Source organism: Lepisosteus oculatus, chromosome 23 (assembly GCF_040954835.1).
Source record: "Lepisosteus oculatus isolate fLepOcu1 chromosome 23, fLepOcu1.hap2, whole genome shotgun sequence".
Classification (NCBI taxonomy): domain Eukaryota; kingdom Metazoa; phylum Chordata; class Actinopteri; order Semionotiformes; family Lepisosteidae; genus Lepisosteus; species Lepisosteus oculatus.
This window is the reverse complement of record NC_090718.1, coordinates 1,978,201-1,997,064: the sequence shown is the minus strand read 5'-3', so window position 1 is coordinate 1,997,064 and position 18,864 is coordinate 1,978,201. Positions and strand designations below refer to the sequence as shown.

Here is an 18,864-nt window from a genome sequence, read left to right as displayed (position 1 = left end):
CCGTGAAGCTGCCCCCCTGCAGACAGCACAAACGACGAAACCCACCTCATTCGTTAGTGCTGCGTTTGTGCCCTTGAAAGTAGCATTTGTGCTGCTTTCGTTCCCGAGATATAGCGCCTTGGTTTTGTACGTAAAAGCACCGTGATTGCAAGATTTGTGGGTTTTATTTTCTAAGGCACGTTTTCCTTTTCTTTCCCTACCGTGACAGCTGATGCCAAACGCGTAACTGTGGGATACCATCGCGACAAGACCTCCGCAGCATGTCATGATAGGGACCCCATGCATATCGCATGTATATCGCGGCAGCGTATATCACGACTGGCGCCTTGCTTTCATGCCACCCTGGCACGGCTCTCCCAACACAGGTCTCATATCAGGACATGAGATACCCAGATAGGGTGTTTTTAAGTCGGAATTGCGAGATACCATAGCGCGTTTTTTTTTTATTAGGGTATGTGATATTGGTGACAAATCTAATTCTCCTGCTCACACAAACGCACAGAAGACACCGATATTAAATGCAAAATCCACCGCCGCCGCCCACCCGGGCACCTGAAGAGCTGTTCCTCTCGCACCGGTAACAGACGCTTGAACTCGGCAGACGGGTCACTGGGGGTTCAAAGTCACCGTGCACGGTGACGTCATCACCGGGAAAACAAGGCGCTATATCTCGGCAACAAAAGCAGCACAAACGCTTCTTTCAAAGGCACAAACCGGCACAAGCGATGGAGACCGGTAAGGTTCCCGTACGACGTTGTAAAGGGGCTGAGAGATGTCACACACCCCAAAAAGTAGGCGCTATACCTCTGAAGCCCCGAGTGCAGTGCCAGGTGTCGGTCGCTCGGGTGGCTCCAGGGTCCTCCACTGGGACTGTGGGTGCTCACTCCACCTCGAACACAGGGCTCACTGTCCAGCCTCCTCTCCCTACCTCTCTCCCCTTCGTCTCCTCTCCCTCCTGCTCTGCCCGACCTCCTCCTTTCCCTGTCCTCTTCCTCTCCCTGCTCCTTTTCCTGTCCTCCTCTCCTCTCCCTCCTCTCCCTGCTCCTCTCCCTACGCCTCCCTGTCCCCCTCCTCTCCCTCCTGCTCTGCCCGACCCCCTCCTTTCCCTGTCCCCCTCCTCTCCCTGCTCCTCTCCCTACTCTTCCCTGTCCACCTCCTCTCCTGTCCCCCTCCTCTCCCTGCTCCTCTCCCTGTCCCCCCTCCTGCTCTCCCTTGCCCTCAGTCTCTCTCCCCTGCTGGCACTGTATCCTCTCTCCCACTGAGGTGCTGTTAATAATTGATGAGCCTCAGACTCTGAAAGGGTAACCACACCACAGTCGCTGCTATAATATCTCGCCTCTCTCCATCTGACTGTCTCCATCTGCGGCCGCTTGTCTGTCTCTCTGATAGCTCGTGCGTCTGTCTGTGATTGGTTGTGTGTGACTGTGTCGGTGTCTGTCTGATTTTTTTGTGTGTCTCTCTGCCTGATTGCTTGTGTGTGTCTGCCTGATTGCTTGTGTTAGTTTCTGGGTTTCTGTCTGCCTGATTGCTTGTGTGTGTCAGTGTGTGTCTGCCTGGTTGAGTGTATGTGTCTGCTGATTGTGTGTCAGTGTGTGTCTGCCTGGTTGAGTGTATGTGTCTGCTGATTGTGTGTCAGTGTGTGTCTGCCTGATTGCTTGTGTGTGTCAGTGTGTGTCTGCCTGATTGATTGTGTGTGTCTGCTGATTGCTTGTGTGTGTCTGCCTGATATTGTGTGTCAGTGTGCGTCTGCCTGATTGCTGGTGTGTGTCAGTGCGCAGTGCATGTCTGCCTGATTGCTGGTGTGTGTCAGTGTGCATCTGCCTGATTGCTGGTGTGTGTCAGTGTGCAGTGCATGTCTGCCTGATTGCTTGTGTGTCTGCCTGATTGCTTGTGTGTGTCAGTGCGCAGTGCATGTCTGCCTGATTGCCGGTGTGTGTCAGTGTGTGTCTGCCTGATTGCCGGTGTGTGTCAGTGCGCAGTGCATGTCTGCCTGATTGCCGGTGTGGGCCTGATTGCTGGTGGCGGCCCGTCTGTGTGTCTGTCCTCCAGCGACACCCCTCTGGCAGTGAAGGGGTTAACTCCAGCTGCTCCAGCCCCAGCATGAGGCAGGGAAGGAAATAGAAGGAGATGAAATGGCAGGGAGGCAGGGGGGCAGCGCCGGGGGAGAGCAGAGGAGAAGCGCTGAGGTTACCGGCGCAGTGACCAGCTCCGACAGCACGGCGCACACAGTGGCAGGCAGCCCCCGAGACATGGAGCAGGACAAGGCCAGAGACCAGCTCTTCTCACGGAAACGCAGCTTCACCTTCGGCGCTTATGGAGGGTGAGTCAGTTCACACAGTTCAGCTTTTTTCAGCGAAGCAAGATCACCCATCCCTCCTGTCCGGTTGAGTGTTCATTACTGGAGGATTCTCTGCAGTCTCCTCTCACTGTGTCTCCTGTCCGGTTGAGTGTTCATTACTGAAGGATTCTCTGCAGTCTCCTCTCACTGTGTCTCCTGTCCGGTTGAGTGTTTATTACTGAAGGATTCTCTGCAGTCTCCTCTCACTGTGTCTCCTGTCCGGTTGAGTGTTCATTACTGAAGGATTCTCTGCAGTCTCCTCTCACTGTGTCTCCTGTCCGGTTGAGTGTTTATTACTGAAGGATTCTCTGCAGTCTCCTCTCACTGTGTCTCCTGTCCTGTTGAGTGTTTATTACTGAAGGATTCTCTGCAGTCTCCTCTCACCGTGTCTCCTGTCCTGTTGAGTGTTTATTACTGAAGGATTCTCTGCAGTCACCTCTCACTGTGTCTCCTGTCCGGTTGAGTGTTTATTACTGAAGGATTCTCTGCAGTATCCTCTCACTGTGTCTCCTGTCCTGTTGAACGTTTATTACTGAAGGATTCTCTGCAGTCTCCTCTCACTGTGTCTCCTGTCCGGTTGAGTGTTTATTACTGAAGGATTCTCTGCAGTCTCCTTTCACTGTGTCTCCTGTCCTGTTGAGTGTTTATTACTGAAGGATTCTCAGCAGTCTCCTCTCACTGTCTATCCTGTCCTGTTGAGTGTTTATTACTGACGGATTCTCTGCAGTCTCCTCTCACTGTGTCTCCTGTCCGGTTGAGTGTTTATTACTGAAGGATTCTCTGCAGTCTCCTCTCACTGTGTCTCCTGTCCGGTTGAGTGTTTATTACTGAAGGATCCTCTGTTATCTTTCTGTCTCATTGTCTCCTGTCTCGTATTATCATTATGATGCTTTATTCATTGCAATAACATAATACCAATTCACAAATCAATTACCTTACTAATTGCAGGGTTGACAAGTTCATCTGTCCAGCAGTCAACTGGTAAGACACTTATTTTATTCCATAAAGAGAGGATGACCGAGAGCATGCACGTACGTACCCATGTGTAATTAATAATGTGATATTCCGAATTTCACAGCAGACCGGAGACATTTGAACACAGTATTCTTGATATACTTGACTCCCCAACTAGTGAAAACAAATCACTACTGAGTGGAAATTTATCGCAGAAGGTAAAACAATCTCTTAACAGAATGTTGTATTTTGTATTCAAAATCTGTAACGGCACAAAGTGGTCTGACTTTCCGAGTCAGAGCGTCTGTGAGTCTGTGTCTCAGTGTGTCCAAGTCTGTGTGTCTGTCCACATCTGTGTCTCTGAGCTGCGTTTCCACCTTCCTCGATAATGTTTGAGAGGGAACTAGCTGCGTTCCCTCTCTTTTCTCCCCCTCTCTGTGAGTCCAGTATGTACTGTAGCGCCTCTCCAGTCAGTCAGTCTGTCAATGTTGGTGAATTAGTGGACCTAGCGTCTCAAAAGCAGACTATATCTCTACTTTTTTCACTGATATTTCAATGCACTTTTGTTTCAGGCATCAGATCTGTTTGAGATCATTGAGAAATTACAGGTATTTTTAAAATATTTTCTTTCTCGGTGTTTTAGATGTGTCTTGAATGTCTGCATGAATCTGTGTGGATGGGGGTTCATTGAAAATTTCAAGGTAAGTGTGAGGTGTATCTCTAGGGTCTAAATTAGGGTCTGTATTACTCTCTGTGCGTGAGGAGTGTCTCTAGGGTCTGTATTAATGTCTGTGTGTGAGGAGTGTCTCTAGGGTCTATATTAGGGTCTGTATTAATCTCTGTGCGTGAGGAGTGTCTCTAGGGTCTGTATTAATGTCTGTGTGTGAGGAGTGTCTCTAGGGTCTATATTAGGGTCTGTATTAATCTCTGTGTGTGAGGAGTGTCTCTGGGGTCTGTATTAATCTCTGTGCGTGAGGAGTGTCTCTAGGGTCTGTATTAATGTCTGTGTGTGAGGAGTGTCTCTAGGGTCTATATTAGGGTCTGTATTAATCTCTGTGTGTGAGGAGTGTCTCTAGGGTCTATATTAGGGTCTGTATTAATCTCTGTGTGTGAGGAGTGTCTCTAGGGTCTATATTAGGGTCTGTATTAATCTCTGTGTGTTAGGTGTGTCTCTAGGGTCTATATTAGGGTCTGTATTAATCTCTGTGTGTTAGGTGTGTCTCTAGGGTTATATATGGGTCTACATTAATCTCATCATCAGTCCGTTTCGCTCTCTTAATTGATTAATCCTAATCTTCTGAAGCACACCTCCCATGAAATTGTCTCTATCCTCAGGGAAGCCGCTTAGACGAGCAGCGCTGTGAGTTTCCGCCCCCATTCAAGGTAGCGACCCTGTCACTCCGTCGGTACCAGTACAGGCACGTCCCTCGTCACGGCTGTGTCAGCATGCACACTGCTGCCGCCCCTGTTGGTTGGTTCTGCGGGGGGCAGTAGCCCCCCCGAACACAATCTTGTGCGTGAGTGCGTGCGCGGGGCGCGCGTGTCCCCCCTCCCTCTGTAACGCTCTGTGCGCGTCTGCAGTTCCTCAAGATCGGCGGCCCCCTTCCTCTGGTCTTGCCCCCCAAGGCTGGCGGATACTGGATCGAGCCACCGCCGTGCTGCGAGGGTGCGCCCCCTCCCCCGGGGCCCGAGACGGAGCCGGGCCCCTGTGACATCATGGACAGAGACCCCAGCGCCACCCTGTACAGAGACTCGTTCAGACACAAGGTCAGTGCGCGAGCCCCCAGTCCGTCTGAAAGGCTGGTTCGGGGGAACGTGAGCCAAGCTATAAAAAAACAAGAGGCGCCCGTTCGGTGGTGATCATCCAGCTGCTTCTCGAGAGAAGCCAGGGAATCAACTTCACCCACAGGGCGGGGCCAGCTTGCTGCACCCTCCCACAACCCTCTGTGGGAAGTAGTGCCCCCTGTCCCCTGATTGGAAGCGGCTCGTTCCACTCTCCCACACCTCTCTGTGTAAAGACGCGGCTCCCGTCCTCAGTTCTAAATGCACGCCGCTGGCGCTCCCTCTTCTGCCCTCTGGCTCGTGTGTCACTGTTCGTGCTGAAGAAGTCCGTCAGCACCTTTGAGGGTTTTGACTACTTCTGCATAATAACACACTTTATTTTTATATAGTGCCTTTCAGAGAGGCTTCTCAAAGCACTTTACAGAACAGCAACAAAAAAAAAACACGTTGTGGTAGTAGATGGGGGTGGACTACAGTGGGAAAGCCAAGAGGCACACAGTACCAGTGAAATAAAAGCCCTTCTAAAAAAAGGGGTTTGTGTATTTGTCTCAGGTCCCCCATAATCTTCTCTGTTAAAGTCTAAACAGGCTCAGCTGTGCTAGCCTGTCAGCGCAGGGACAGTATACACACACACAGCGTTGATCTCTCTGCGTGCTGTACACTGTGCCTAGTCAGTTTCATGATGGTTTACCCTTGTGGGCTGTGTTTATCGGACAGTGCCTCTCCGCTGTCGGCCTCTCAGGATCGCTGTGCTGATGTGCTGTCATGTGCTGCATGGCCCCGACGTTGTCCAGCTGGGTCGGTGTTAAATGCCCCCTCTGTTCCTCTTCCTCTCAGTTTCATCAGTCCTTCACGGCGGTCGATCCCTCCCTCGGCTCCCTCATCCTCTCAGTGCGCGTGGACGAAGAGGACAGTGTGCACGTCATCCTGAGGTCGGCCCCCCCCCCTCCTCGTCTCCCCGCCATCTGCCTGCAGTTCCCCCGCTGAGCCTGTTCCCCGTGAGGGGGCGCTCTTCTCTTCTGCTCTTTTCTCACTGCGCGTGTGTCCATTTCTGTCTCTCCCCCTTCCCCCCCCCCCAGGATGAAGGAGTGCAGCCTCCACGGCGTCTTCCACCTCTCCCTCTTCCCCGAGTTTCCCAGCGCGGGGCAGCTGGCCAAGGTCTCTCTCTCTCTGTCTCCCTCTCTCCTCAGAGTGGCAGTGGGTGCAGTAGGTGCTCATAATAAAAAAGAAAAAGAAAAATCCTGACACATCTGTAGCTCATTTCTGGACACTCCACTCAAAGTGCTTTACAGCTAATGGGGAATCCCACTCTCGCCACCAATGTGTCAACCCACCTTGGGCACAGTCAGGCACAGTGCCTTGTGAGCTTCAGCGTGCACGCAGGGTCTAACTAGGGACTGTGCAATAATAATAATTAATATTAGATTATTAGGGATTATTAGGAGGCCCTGACTGGTAAAGGCCAGGGGGAAATTTGGCCAGGACACCAGGGTTACACCCCTACTCTTTTTGAGTAGACGGCGCTATTTTGGTGCTGTAATGGCCCAGTGACCAGAAGATTAGCTGCTGGTGTACAGGTTGCTAGATCGCCTGCCACAGTAGATCAGCATGAGTAATTCCTAACGTTGGCAGCCGTCGCAGTAGTAGCAGCAGAGGGAGTTCTCGGGTCACAAGCAGTTTTCAACACGGCAGATTGTGGAGCCCGTCACAGGATCACAGTCGTGAAGTGCTGCTTTTGCTCTTTCGTATTTGCAGTTGCTTTGTGACTCAGTGACAGTATCGAAGTTCGAGGCAGTCAGTTACCCCAAGGTAAACCTCAATTTCTCTCTCCCTCATTGTCACTGTGCTGTAGTGTCCAGTCAGTCAGTCAGTGTCACTGTGCTGTAGTGTCCAGTCAGTCAGTGTCTCTGTGCTGTAGTGTCCAGTCAGTCAGTCAGGGTCACTGTGCTGTAGTGTCCAGTCAGTCAGTCAGTGTCTCTGTGCTGTAGTGTCCAGTCAGTCAGTCAGTGTCGCTGTGCTGTAGTGTCCAGTCAGTCAGTCAGTGTCACTGTGCTGTAGTGTCCAGTCAGTCAGTCAGGGTCACTGTGCTGTAGTGTCCAGTCAGTCAGTGTCTCTGTGCTGTAGTGTCCAGTCAGTCAGTCAGTGTCTCTGTGCTGTAGTGTCCAGTCAGTCAGTCAGTGTCGCTGTGCTGTAGTGTCCAGTCCGTCAGTATAAATTTTCTCTTGTGCACAGCCAGCAGGTTTAATCTGCTGTATGATCCAGTCAGTTTAGGCCAGTTTTGTAGTGTCCAGTTGGTCAGGGGAGTCTGTATTAACTCCTCACTTGTCTCTCATAGGCACCAGAGCTGATTGCAGCGTTTGACGAGCACAGGATATCAGAAAACTTTAAATTCGGAGTGCTGTATCAGCGAGAGGGCCAGGTTGGGATGTTCCTCCATGCGCTTGTCTTTTCCATGACTGTGACTGTGTCTCCAAAATGCGTGGTCTGTCTGTATCTGCTTCTTTTACCAGGGGGCGCCCAACACCACAGCTCCAGTGGGGCTGCCAGTTGTGAGCTGCAGGGTGATATGGCTGCTGGAACGTTGCAGATTAGATTAGAGTTCTTTTTGGTATATGCTGCTCATAATCCTAGTGTTAAAGGGGAACTGCTGTCCCAGTTTCTCAGACTGGTTGTTACATCTCAGTAACAAAAGCTAATAAGCTCATATTCGGGAAGGTTTACCAATTCCCAATTAAGCCCGAAACCGTGAACTGTGTAAAAGTACAGTAACCTGCCAGGTTGTTGCCAAAACCCTTGTCTTGCCACAGGCGAGAGTGAGAGTCTGCGAGAATTGTGACGTGAAGCGGCCCTTCCTGCTCACTAGTCCCTGTGCTGACTGATGTCTTGTGATGGACGAGCAGACAAGTGCAGGTGGTGCAGCAGATATTCCCCCTCAGACGTGTTCCCACGTGATCTGCGTGCAGAGTCAACAAGGCGGGAGTATCTGCCTGCAGAACCGTCTGGAGGGCGAGAGCAGAATTTCTCCTGGGTGAAAAGAGCTGGATTCACAAGCCTGCTCGTCTACAGAGTCACAGGGCCGCTTCACCTCACTGGAAGTCCTGTTGCCTCGTTCCGAATCACAGAACATGGCGCTGCGCCGACCTGGAAATGTAGTCTGTTTTGTGATGTCAATTGGGGGTTTTACAAGTTACTGTGTGCGTTTTACTTTCATTGCGGTCGGAAATGCGCTCATCTCAGCCCCGAAATGTAAAGAGCAGCCCTGCAGTTCCTCTTGAAGGAGTTTGCTGGTGGCGGGGGGAGTGTGGGAGAACCTGGTAACCATCGTTACCAGGACCCTGAGGGCAGTGCAGGAGGGACGAGGGTGGGGAGGGAAGGGTCTCTGCAGTGTGTGAGGCTGTACTGTTGCCACGGCAGGTGTTGCGCGCGGTGTAGGGCCTGAGCTCAGCGGCCTGCTCTCCCTCTCTGTTCCAGGTGAGGAGTGGATGGGCCCCAACCCCAGCAAGCTCGCAGCGAAGATGTGAGGACAGAGCGCTGACCCCCCGAGCCCCCGAAAGACACAATAAAAGTGCCCGATCTGCCCGACCCGTGCTGTCGTCATTTCTCTCGCCCCCGTCTGGGGGGGGGAGCAGTCCTGCCTGGGAGGGCCGGAGAAAGGCCCAGAGAGGGGGAGAGACACGGGCCGAGTGCTCCTTCAGAGAGAGGGGGGAGATCTGTCCTTCCTGAGAGAGAGAGAGAGGGAGGGCAACAGAAGAGGAGGGCGGGGTGGGGAAAGAGGAGGAAGAAGAGAGGAAGAAGAGAGAGGAAGCGCAGGCAGGAGGGGATCGCGGGAGGAAGGGCCAGGAAGACCTAGCGCCGAATGAAAAGCCAGGGACGGGCCAAGAAAGGAACGTCAAGCTCGCCGACCTCCGGTGAGCTGGACTGTGAAGTGAAGGTCTTCCGAAAGGGGAAAAAGGAGCACCTGGAGCTGGTAGGGACTCGTTGGGCGGGCACACGCAAAGTCGGGGGCTTTTCTCCAGGATGCATTGCTTGCAGGGACAGATCACTTCCTGCTGAAGGGAGCGTGGGAATTGTAGTCTTTTTCGGGGCCTCGTGTAACTCTTAACTCTGTGAGTGAAACCTCTGGGGAGTTTGGGGGGAGTTTGTACAAATGCAGAGGGGGTAGTACAGGACTCTACACACCAGAGAAAGATGGGGGAGGGTTACTTTAGAAGTACTGAGCGACTGACAGTGCAGTCCTCCACTTGCTGTATAGAGAGATGCTTGTGACAAAATGGACAGTGCAGTATCTTATAATGTACAGAGAGGGGGATATCAATACAGAGGCACGGAGTGGCTGCACAGAGCAGTACTCTAACACTAACAGGCGGAGCTGTGGCTCTGTGGCTCAAGATCTGCGCCTGTGGCTGGAAGGTTGCTGGTTCAAATCCCGCGGCCGGCAGAGGAATCCTACTCTGTTGGGCCCCTGAGCAGGGCCCTGAACCCCCAGCTGCTCCAGGGGCGCCGTATAATTGGCTGACCCTGCGCTCTGACCCCCAGCCTCTCTCCCTGTCTGTGTGTCTCCTGGAGAGCAAGCTGGGGTCTGAGAAAAGACAAATTCCTAATGCAAGAAATTGTATCTGGCCAATAAAGTGAGCTTATCTTATCTTACACTGAGGAAGCAGGAGGGAGGGGACCGGAGAACGAGTCTGGCAGCTAGTCTTTCTGGTCTAGTCACAAATGGAGACCCATGCTTTGGTGAGAAACATGGGGCCAAAATATCAGGGATTCTTGGCATAGAGGAAGAAAGAGACAAAAATAGAGTGGATAGACCAGTTCTGCTTTTCAGACAGAGAGAGGAGTGGGGTTTGTGTGTGTGTGGAGTTAATACACACTGCATAGAGAAAAACAGTGCACCGAGAGAGAGGGGTTCATACAGACACACTGACTGGACACTCCAGTACATGAACACTGCACTGAGAGAGAGAGGGGTTCATACAGACACACTGACTGGACACTCCAGTACATTAACACTGCACTGAGAGAGAGAGGGGTTCATACAGACACACTGACTGGACACTCCAGTACATGAACACTGCACTGAGACCGGGAAGGAGAGAGGGATATGAGCAGGTGGAAGGTGGGGCTCTTGAAGGAGGGGTGTGACAACAGCAGACAGAGAGCTCTGTTCTCACCGCAGGGACGCAGAAAGAGCCTCGTCAGTGCTGACGGGGCAGCAGCACAGCCGGCAGGAGCGGGCAGATCGAGAGACTGCCACGCCTGGAGGACAGCGGGACGGCTCCCTAGAGGGGTGGGCATCAGCGGGGCAGGTCCACCGGGCCCCCGACGGCGCGGATCGCGGGTAACTTGTGAAGAAGTGGTGGCCTGAGGAAGCACAGGGCAGGCGAGCGCTCCTGCGCGTGTGTGTGTGTGCGTGGGCGTGTGTGTCCAGAGTCCAGTGGGGCTCGCTGTCTCTCTGTGTTGCTCTTTGATGAGCCTGCGTGTCTCCGACTTTGCGATTGGCTTTCGGCTACGCTAGCCTGTCCCTGACTGTCTGTCTCCTGGTGAGTCTGTCCCTGACTGCCTGTCTCCTGGTGAGTCTGTCCCTGACTGCCTGTCTCCTGGTGAGTCTGTCCCTGACTGTCTGTCTCCTGGTGAGTCTGTCCCTGACTGTCTGTCTAGTCTGTCCCTGACTGTCTGTTTCCTGGTGAGTCTGTCCCTGACTGTCTGTCTCCTGGTGAGTCTGTCCCTGACTGTCTGTTTCCTGGTGAGTCTGTCCCTGACTGTCTGTTTCCTGGTGAGTCTGTGCCTGATTGTCTGTCTCCTGGTGAGTCTGTCCCTGACTGCCTGTCTCCTGGTGAGTCTGTCCCTGTCTGTCTCTCAGTGACCTGGTCTGCAGCTCTGCTCTGTCCTCAGTGCCAGCACTGCGCGTGCGAGGCAGTGTGTTTGCTAATTAGAGCTAATTAGGTCTGTCAGTTTGTGGCGTGAGCACAGAGCCTGTATTTGTACAGTGTGTGTTTTTGTGTACCGTTCCTGTGTTAATGGCTGTGTGGGTCGGTGAGCTATGCTGTCAGACTTGTTCAGTCGCCACCACTGACGCAACCGGCCTGAAAAACACCTTGACCGACTGGTTTACCCAGAGAGGCAGGGAGCAGGAGGGAGGAGAGGATTGGCACAGCATAGGACGGACACCCTGACAGACTGTAACCCACTTTCTCTATTGTAGTTGGAACCCGAGCTGCGGAGGTCGGCAGCGTTGCTAATAACAGACACGCCCCGATATCACCTGACAGTCCCCCATCTGGACTGAGAGGGAGAGTGGCTCTGTGTCTGTCTGCAACACCAGTGTATCTTGTACCTGTGTGTACCTGTCTCTCTGCATGACCGTAAGCCTGTGTGTGTCTGTACCTGTCTCTCTGTATCTCCGTACAGCCTGTGTGTGTGTGTTCCTGTCTCTCTGTATGTCCGTACAGCCTGTGTGTGTGTGTAGTTGTCTCTCTGTATGTCTGTACAGCCTGTGTGTGTGTGTAGTTGTCTCTCTGTATGTCCGTACAGTCTGTGTGTGTGTGTAGTTGTCTCTCTGCACGACCATAAGCCTGTGTCTGTACCTGTCTCTCTGTATGTCCGTACAGCCTGTGTGTGTACCTGTCTCTCTGTATGTCCGTACAGCCTGTGTGTGTGTGTGTGTGTGTGTGTGTGTGTGTGTGTGTGTGTGTGTGTGTGTGTTTGTGTCTGTACCTGTCTCTCTGTATGTCCGTACAGCCTGTGTGTGTGTGTAGTTGTCTCTCTGCACGACCATAAGCCTGTGTGTGTACCTGTCTCTCTGTATGTCCGTACAGCCTGTGTGTGTGTGTGTGTGTGTGTGCTGTCTCTGTTTTTTTTTTACTGCCTGTCGGTATGTGTGCAACTCTTACATTGGCTTGGGTGTGATCACTGTGTGCAGAAGGTGTAAGTTTGCTCAGTGTGTTTGATAGTGTGTGTATCTCCAACAACCTTTATTTTATATTTAATACAGTGTGTGTATCTCCAGCAACCTCATTAAGTCACTGGCAAGGAGAAGCAGCTAATCAATGTAAAAGCTGCATTAGCACAGCAGTGACATCATTTGACATCACAAAAGCTGTCTTAAAACATATTTTGAGCATTGCCTCGCATAAACCGACCTATTTAATTGGACTGTACTTTTTCTGTACTTCAGTTTAGTATAATTGTTTTCTGTTTATTGTGCTCTTGTTGCGCAAGTCATTTGAAGTGTGTCCCAGCCTAAAAGAAATGTCGCAGTTATTACTCATCTCAGTAGTAATATTGTCGACACCGACAGTTCAGTCCTAACGATATATAACACAAAGTCTTGATTCCGCAGAAATGTCGTCGCTGTCTGAAGCCGACGATCAGTGCAAGCCAGGAGATGCCATCTGCAGTAAGTCACGCCAGTCAGAGAGTTCTGAGAGCCTCACCCTGTTATTCTGGGTTCGGGCTCTGTCACCGCCTCGGGGCGGTGGTGATGAACTACAATTACCACAATGCACTGCGGTGCACGGCAGAGGGTCCCGGCCCGCTCGGTTCTCGGGCCCTCTCTGGGCCAGCGGGTGGTGAATGTGGCCATGCCTGGGCCGCAGTGTCCCTGCCCAGCCCTGACAGAGACCGCGCCGAACCCGGCGTCTCTCCCCCGTCCTGACGGAGCATCAGAGCTCCGACCCGAGAGGACGCGGATTCAGATCCCGGAAGGGGCCCAGCATGCACGGCCGTCTCCATGGACTTTACATTTGCTGTTCTTTTGCACTTGTTCGTTGGGCCTCCTCCGGTCAAGAGCAGGTAGCGGCACACTCAAGCCCCAGAAAGCAGGGCCGCCCTGATGGCGTGCTGTGATGTTGGTGCTGCTTGGCAGGAGATCGTGATCAAAGAGCAGACAGGCAGTGACCCCAGAGACATGGTCAGTCAGTGTCTCTGTGCTGTAGTGTCCAGTCAGTCAGTGTCTCTGTGCTGTAGTGTCCAGTCAGTCAGTCAGTGTCTCTGTGCTGTAGTGTCCAGTCAGTCAGTGTCTCTGTGCTGTAGTGTCCAGTCAGTCAGTCAGTGTCTCTGTGCTGTAGTGTCCAGTCAGTCAGTCAGTGTCTCTGTGCTGTAGTGTCCAGTCAGTCAGTCAGTGTCTCTGTGCTGTAGTGTCCAGTCAGTCAGTCAGTGTCTCTGTGCTGTAGTGTCCAGTCAGTCAGTCAGTGTCTCTGTGCTGTAGTGTCCAGTCAGTCAGTGTCTCTGTGCTGTAGTGTCCAGTCAGTCAGTCAGTGTCTCTGTGCTGTAGTGTCCAGTCAGTCAGTCAGTGTCTCTGTGCTGTAGTGTCCAGTCAGTCAGTCAGTGTCACTGTGCTGTAGTGTCCAGTCAGTCAGTCAGTGTCACTGTGCTGTAGTGTCCAGTCAGTCAGGGTCTCTGTGCTGTAGTGTCCAGTCAGTCAGTCAGTGTCTCTGTGCTGTAGTGTCCAGTCAGTCAGTCAGTGTCTCTGTGCTGTAGTGTCCAGTCAGTCAACATGTACATTTTCACTGCCCCTGCAGATATCCGGGTCTACGAGCAGGAGGTGATTATAGTGCCGGTTCTCCTGCTGGCCAGCTTCCTGGTGACCTTCGTGTTCATCCTTCTGATGAAGTACTGCCCCGAGCGAGTGGACCGTCTGCGGCCGCAGGGGGGCCTGTCGCACCGGTCTCGCCCCCGGAGCCGGGCGACCCTGCGCGGCATCGAGGGTGACCGGCCTCTCCTCCGCTTTCCTCCCCCCTTCCTGTCCCTCCCGTCCCCTTCCCTGTCCTCCTCCGCGCCGCAGTCCGTGACGTTGCGCCGGGGGACTGAGAGTGGCTGTTCTGCCCCCCCTCTCTGCAGCGCCCCCTGGCCTGGACCCCCTGGAGAACGAGTACATCGCCCTGGGGGGCTACTCCTCCCCGGTGTCCCCCCCGCCCGCCTCGGACTCTGCTTCCTCTTCCGCTGCATCCCAACTCACCGAGCTGCCCGCCCAGCGCCTGCCGGAGTCCTTCCATGAGATATCCGCTCTCCCGCTCTCCTTCTGTCTGAAGACGAGCCTGGTCTCCCTCTACCGGGCCCGCATGGACAACAGGGACGTGGTGCTCCGAGTGCTGAAAGGTAGGAAGTGGACTCCGTTTCCCATGCGCCCCTCGACGCCCCTCCCGCCATCCGTCGTCCCGGTGCAGCGTGGGATTTGTAGTGTTGCTCTCAGGATGCTACGGAGGGGTCTTGACGTCTGTGAATTTCACGTTTGCGGATTCGCTTGTTGGCGATGAGGTCTGGCCAGCGGGGTCTTGCATGGAAGAAGAGCAGGGCTGGATGAAGCCGAGCTGCAGGTGAATTACAGCTTTCAAATTAGTGGCACAATAGACCGGGATCTAGCGAGTGAGTGAGCCTCTCCAATGCCACCTGCCCAGCTGCCCACTACCTGGCATCTGCATCTCAGCCTGGTCTTGTGTCTGTATTGTAATGAAGGCTCCTGGTTATGTTGGCGGCGTGGGGAAGGACAGGCTGGAGACAACTTTACAGGCTCACCGACAACTCCATAGCCCTTATTATTTCAGTGGGGCATGTTAATCGAGGAGGCAGAGAGGGAAAGTGCAGGCATCCGCTAGACCCAGAGGAGGGATTCATGTTGTTTATTTTAACATTGCTATAGGTTCATGGCTGCTGTTCTTTTCTTATAGTTCATTCTTGTTATTTAAATTAACTTAAAGCCAATGCGTTATTCCCTTTATTATCATATAAGGGAGGGATACTTATGCCTTTAACCATACATACTATATACTCGGTTGTATGTGAATTTGGTTGTTCAAGTCAGTTCTCTGTACCTAACCCTGGCAAACGTCAAGACCCTACTGTACACGAGCGAGTGTTGCATTTGAGGCGTCAGTGTTGGGGTTTTTAGGACTACATTACCCATGAGCGCCTGCTCCTTCCTTTATTTTCATAGATGGCTGCTGGCTAACTGTGCAGTATGGGCTTTTTTTACTGGCCGAGTTTATTTTAGCCCTTCAACAAAAGGCGGTAGTCGTGTCCCTCGATTCAACAGCATGTAGCGGCACCTCCTTAAAATCGATCCAACGTTCCTAGATGTCGCTGTTTAGTGTTTGCAGCGTCCACCAGCACAATTTGTTTCTGAACACCAGGTGAGTTTACCGCTCTGGGGCTGAAACTCCTGTTGTGCGGTGCTAGAAAGAGCCGTTGAGATTTTGTCAGGCGCCCAGCGTTATGGTGGGGTGGTCCGCGCTGGTTGACGTCGCAAAGGTGGATTGTGGGATGTTTCTGAACGGTGAGAGGTCTCTCCTTCTGTTAGACTCGGCCAGTCCCTCGGAGTCCCATAACTTCATCGAGTTTGCCCGGTTCCTGTCCCGCCTGGGGAAGCACCCCAATCTGGTGGAGCTCCTGGGGGTGGTGTCTCTGCGTGTCCCCCTCATCACCGTCACCGAAGAGCTGGAGCACAGGGACCTGCTGGGCTTCCTGTGGAGGTGCAGACAGGTACTGCTCGACTACATTTCCCATCAACACCTGCTGTTGTGGATAAAGGACGCTTTTTAAGAACTTTTGCATTATAGTAGAATTGGCATAACTAGTTAGTGTGGACTTACTGTAAGAGGCTTATTGTGAAATGAAGTTTATTTTGATAGAATAAAAAGTGCCATGATGCGTGATGGGATATGCATTGTTTTCTCAGACAGCTGGCTGGGGGGTGTTTGTTACCGGTGTCGACAATAGCAAAGACATTCTGGACTACATTTCCCATGATCACTCACCCATTGTTCTCAGCCTTACTATTGATACCTGTGAAACAGTTTTTATTGTATTTCTAGGATAATCTGAGTCTGGATAAGCCCTGTGATCTGACTGAGAAAAGACTCTTTATCATGGCCAGACAAGTAGCATCTGCACTGGTGAGTCCAACTGTGTGCTTGTCCCTGTGCAGTTTGTGTCTTTCAGCCTTAACCGTCTGACTTTCTCATCAATCAGTGTGTCTGTTTGAACCCCTTTTTTTCTCAGTGCAGTGTTCATGTACTGGAGTGTCCAGTCAGTGTGTGTGTATTAACCCCTCTCTCTCAGTGCAGTGTTCATGTACTGGAGTGTCCAGTCAGTGTGTGTGTATTAACCCCTCTCTCTCTCAGTGCAGTGTTCATGTACTGGAGTGTCCAGTCAGTGTGTGTATTAACCCCTCTCTCTCTCTCAGTGCAGTGTTCATGTACTGGAGTGTCCAGTCAGTGTGTCTGTATGAACCCCTCTCTCTCTCAGTGCAGTGTTAATGTACTGGAGTGTCCAGTCAGTGTGTGTGTATGAACCCCTCTCTCTCTCAGTGCAGTGTTCATGTACTGGAGTGTCCAGTCAGTGTGTCTGTATGAACCCCTCTCTCTCTCGGTGCAGTGTTCATGTACTGGAGTGTCCAGTCAGGGTGTCTGTATGAACCCCTCTCTCTCTCGGTGCAGTGTTCATGTACTGGAGTGTCCAGTCAGTCATGGTGCGTGTCTCCATTGTCTCTTAGGAGTTTCTGCACAACAAGGGCTATCTCCATGGTAATGTGGCAGCTCACAGCATCCTGATTGGAGGAGATCTCACCGCCAAGCTGTGGGGTCTGGGTACCTCTTTCAGAGCATCCATGAAGGGCGCCATGCCAACGGGAGACGAGGCGGGGCTGAGGAAGTGGCAGGCCCCCGAACGTTTGGCCAAGAGGCCCGCCAGCACAAGCAGCGATGTGTGAGTGTGGTGCTTTTCCATCACCCTCCAGAGTCAGACACTCTGCAGGCCCTTGTATCATTAACAGAGCCCTGTAGTACAGTACAGAGTGGTCTGTAGGGAATAGAGCCCTGTAGTACAGTACAGAGTGGTCTGTAGGGAATAGAGCCCTGTAGTACAGTACAGAGTGGTCTGTAGGGAATAGAGCCCTGTAATACAGTACAGAGTGGTCTGTGGGGAATAGAGCCCTATACTACAGTACAGAGTGGTCTGTAGGGAATAGAGCCCTATACTACAGTACAGAGTGATCTATATGTAATAGAGTCCTATAGTACAGTAAGAAGTTGTCTGTACTGTAGGTAATAGAGCCCTATATACTACAGTACAGAGTAATCTATAGGTAATAGAGCCCTATATACTACAGTACAGAGTGGTCCGAACAGGTATAGGATGAGACTAAAATATTTCTTCATTTATTACTGTAAGAAGATTTTATACTGCTGTGCTTTACTGTTTCAGGTGGTCGTTCGGTATTCTTCTTTTCGAGATGATCACACTGGGTGAGTTTGGCATTCTTGCCCGCTATCTGTTCATGTCTCCCCTTTTTACCCTTAATGTCACTTTTTCACATGTCTGATCAGTGTCACTGTGCTGTAGTGTCCAGTCAGTCAGGGTCACTGTGCTGTAGTGTCCAGTCAGTCAGTCAGTGTCTCTGTGCTGTAGTGTCCAGTCAGTCAGTCAGTGTCTCTGTGCTGTAGTGTCCAGTCAGTCAGTCAGTGTCTCTGTGCTGTAGTGTCCAGTCAGTCAGTCAGTGTCTCTGTTTCTCTCAGGTGATCCTCCCTTCCCTGAGGTTCCTGTCTCAGAGCTGCTTCAGTTCCTGCAGAGAGATAAAACCCTGAAGAAACCAGTCAACTGCAGCAGCTCCCTGTAAGACCACTGACCACCTCCCCTCCTGAGGAGGGGCTTGATGATGCCAGGCTTGTGTCCCCAAACAGGGAGGGGTACGTGTACCTGCTCGCTGTCACAAAACTTCCCCTCTCTCTCACCCAGGTATTCCATCATGAAGTCGTGTTGCCAGTGGCGACAGCAGGATCGGCCACAATTGGCCGAAGTTCTCCGCAGGCTCCAGTCGGGAGAGAAGCAGGCCAACGACAGGACGGTGCTTAGGGTGCCCGAGCCAATCAGCATCTCGAAATACCTCCGGGAGGCGGGATATGGGGATTCCGACAACTACACTGTCTTTTGATTGGCAGCTGGGCTGTGCTGTCCAGTCAGTAGCCAAGGCACGAAAGCCCGACAGACAGAAAGACAGATGCGCCGCACACCTCGAGCTCTGTAGCGCTACAGTGATGTCACTGCTGTCAGAGACAGGCGTCTCCATACGGACGAGGACTGTTTGTGCCCGTTACTCAGCGCTGTGCCTGCCCATGGCTCGACAGCATACTTCACCTCTGTCTCTTCTCTCGTTTGCTGTACTGTACAGCTCTTCTGCTGTCTGATACATCCCAGTGTCCAGCTGTTGGCCGTTTTTCACTGGATTTCCCAGAGCTCTCAACCTGTTCCCTGTACAGGAAGACTGTACTGTTTCACTGCACTATACACTGTATGACTGCTCCCTTTACTGTGTAAGACTACCCTGTTCTGTATATATTTACTGTATGACTATTCACTAAATGACTGTTCACTGTGCCTGTTCACGGTCTGTTTCCTGTAGTTTCCTGGACTATATGATCGTAACCATTTCCAATACCACTCTCCACTGTATTACAGTGTATTCTGTACACTGTTGTTCACTGCACTGTACTACAGCATCGTTCAGTTCATCGTTCTTCGTGCCCTGGGTCTGTCCAGTATGTCCCAGCCTCAGTGACGTGGGTCTGTCCAGTATGTCCCAGCCTCAGTGACGTGGGTCTGTCCAGTATGTCCCAGTCTCAGTGCTGTGAGTCTGTCCAGTATGTCCCAGCCTCAGTGACGTGGGTCTGTCCAGTATGTCCCAGCCTCAGTGACGTGGGTCTGTCCAGTAAGTCCCAGCCTCAGTGCTGTGAGTGTCCAGTATGTCCCAGTCTCAGTGCCGTGAGTCTTTCCAGTATGTCCCAGTCTCTGTGCCCTGG

General features: G+C 52.2%; 2 protein-coding genes across 6 annotated transcripts; both read left to right on the top strand.

Annotated features, from left to right (window-relative positions):
- The first annotated feature begins 1,258 nt into the window (after nt 1–1,258).
- Nucleotides 1,259–11,360, top strand: LOC102696023 (rap1 GTPase-activating protein 2-like). The gene is made up of 14 exons (XM_069183057.1): nt 1,259–2,320; nt 3,287–3,319; nt 3,417–3,510; nt 3,865–3,900; nt 4,628–4,675; nt 4,874–5,059; nt 5,912–6,006; nt 6,154–6,232; nt 6,830–6,883; nt 7,410–7,623; nt 8,546–8,591; nt 10,251–10,412; nt 10,733–10,847; nt 11,277–11,360. Exons 1-14 carry the CDS (start codon nt 2,133–2,135, stop codon nt 11,358–11,360), a joined length of 1,434 nt encoding a protein of 477 aa, XP_069039158.1. The 5' UTR covers nt 1,259–2,132.
- styk1b (serine/threonine/tyrosine kinase 1b) lies at nt 8,866–18,442 on the top strand. Of its 5 annotated transcripts, none has more exons than XM_069182789.1 (11): nt 8,866–8,982; nt 10,251–10,412; nt 12,414–12,470; nt 13,594–13,779; nt 13,913–14,170; nt 15,369–15,550; nt 15,883–15,963; nt 16,563–16,774; nt 17,273–17,313; nt 17,584–17,680; nt 17,804–18,442. In XM_069182789.1, exons 3-11 carry the CDS (start codon nt 12,416–12,418, stop codon nt 17,997–17,999), a joined length of 1,308 nt encoding a protein of 435 aa, XP_069038890.1. In that variant the 5' UTR covers nt 8,866–8,982; nt 10,251–10,412; nt 12,414–12,415; the 3' UTR covers nt 18,000–18,442. The 5 variants fall into 5 exon arrangements, with proteins under 5 accessions (XP_069038890.1, XP_069038889.1, XP_069038893.1 ...); XM_069182788.1 differs by having other exon boundaries at nt 8,866–9,041; XM_069182792.1 differs by adding an exon at nt 11,277–11,410 and having other exon boundaries at nt 8,866–10,412.
- The last annotated feature ends 422 nt before the right edge of the window (nt 18,443–18,864 follow it).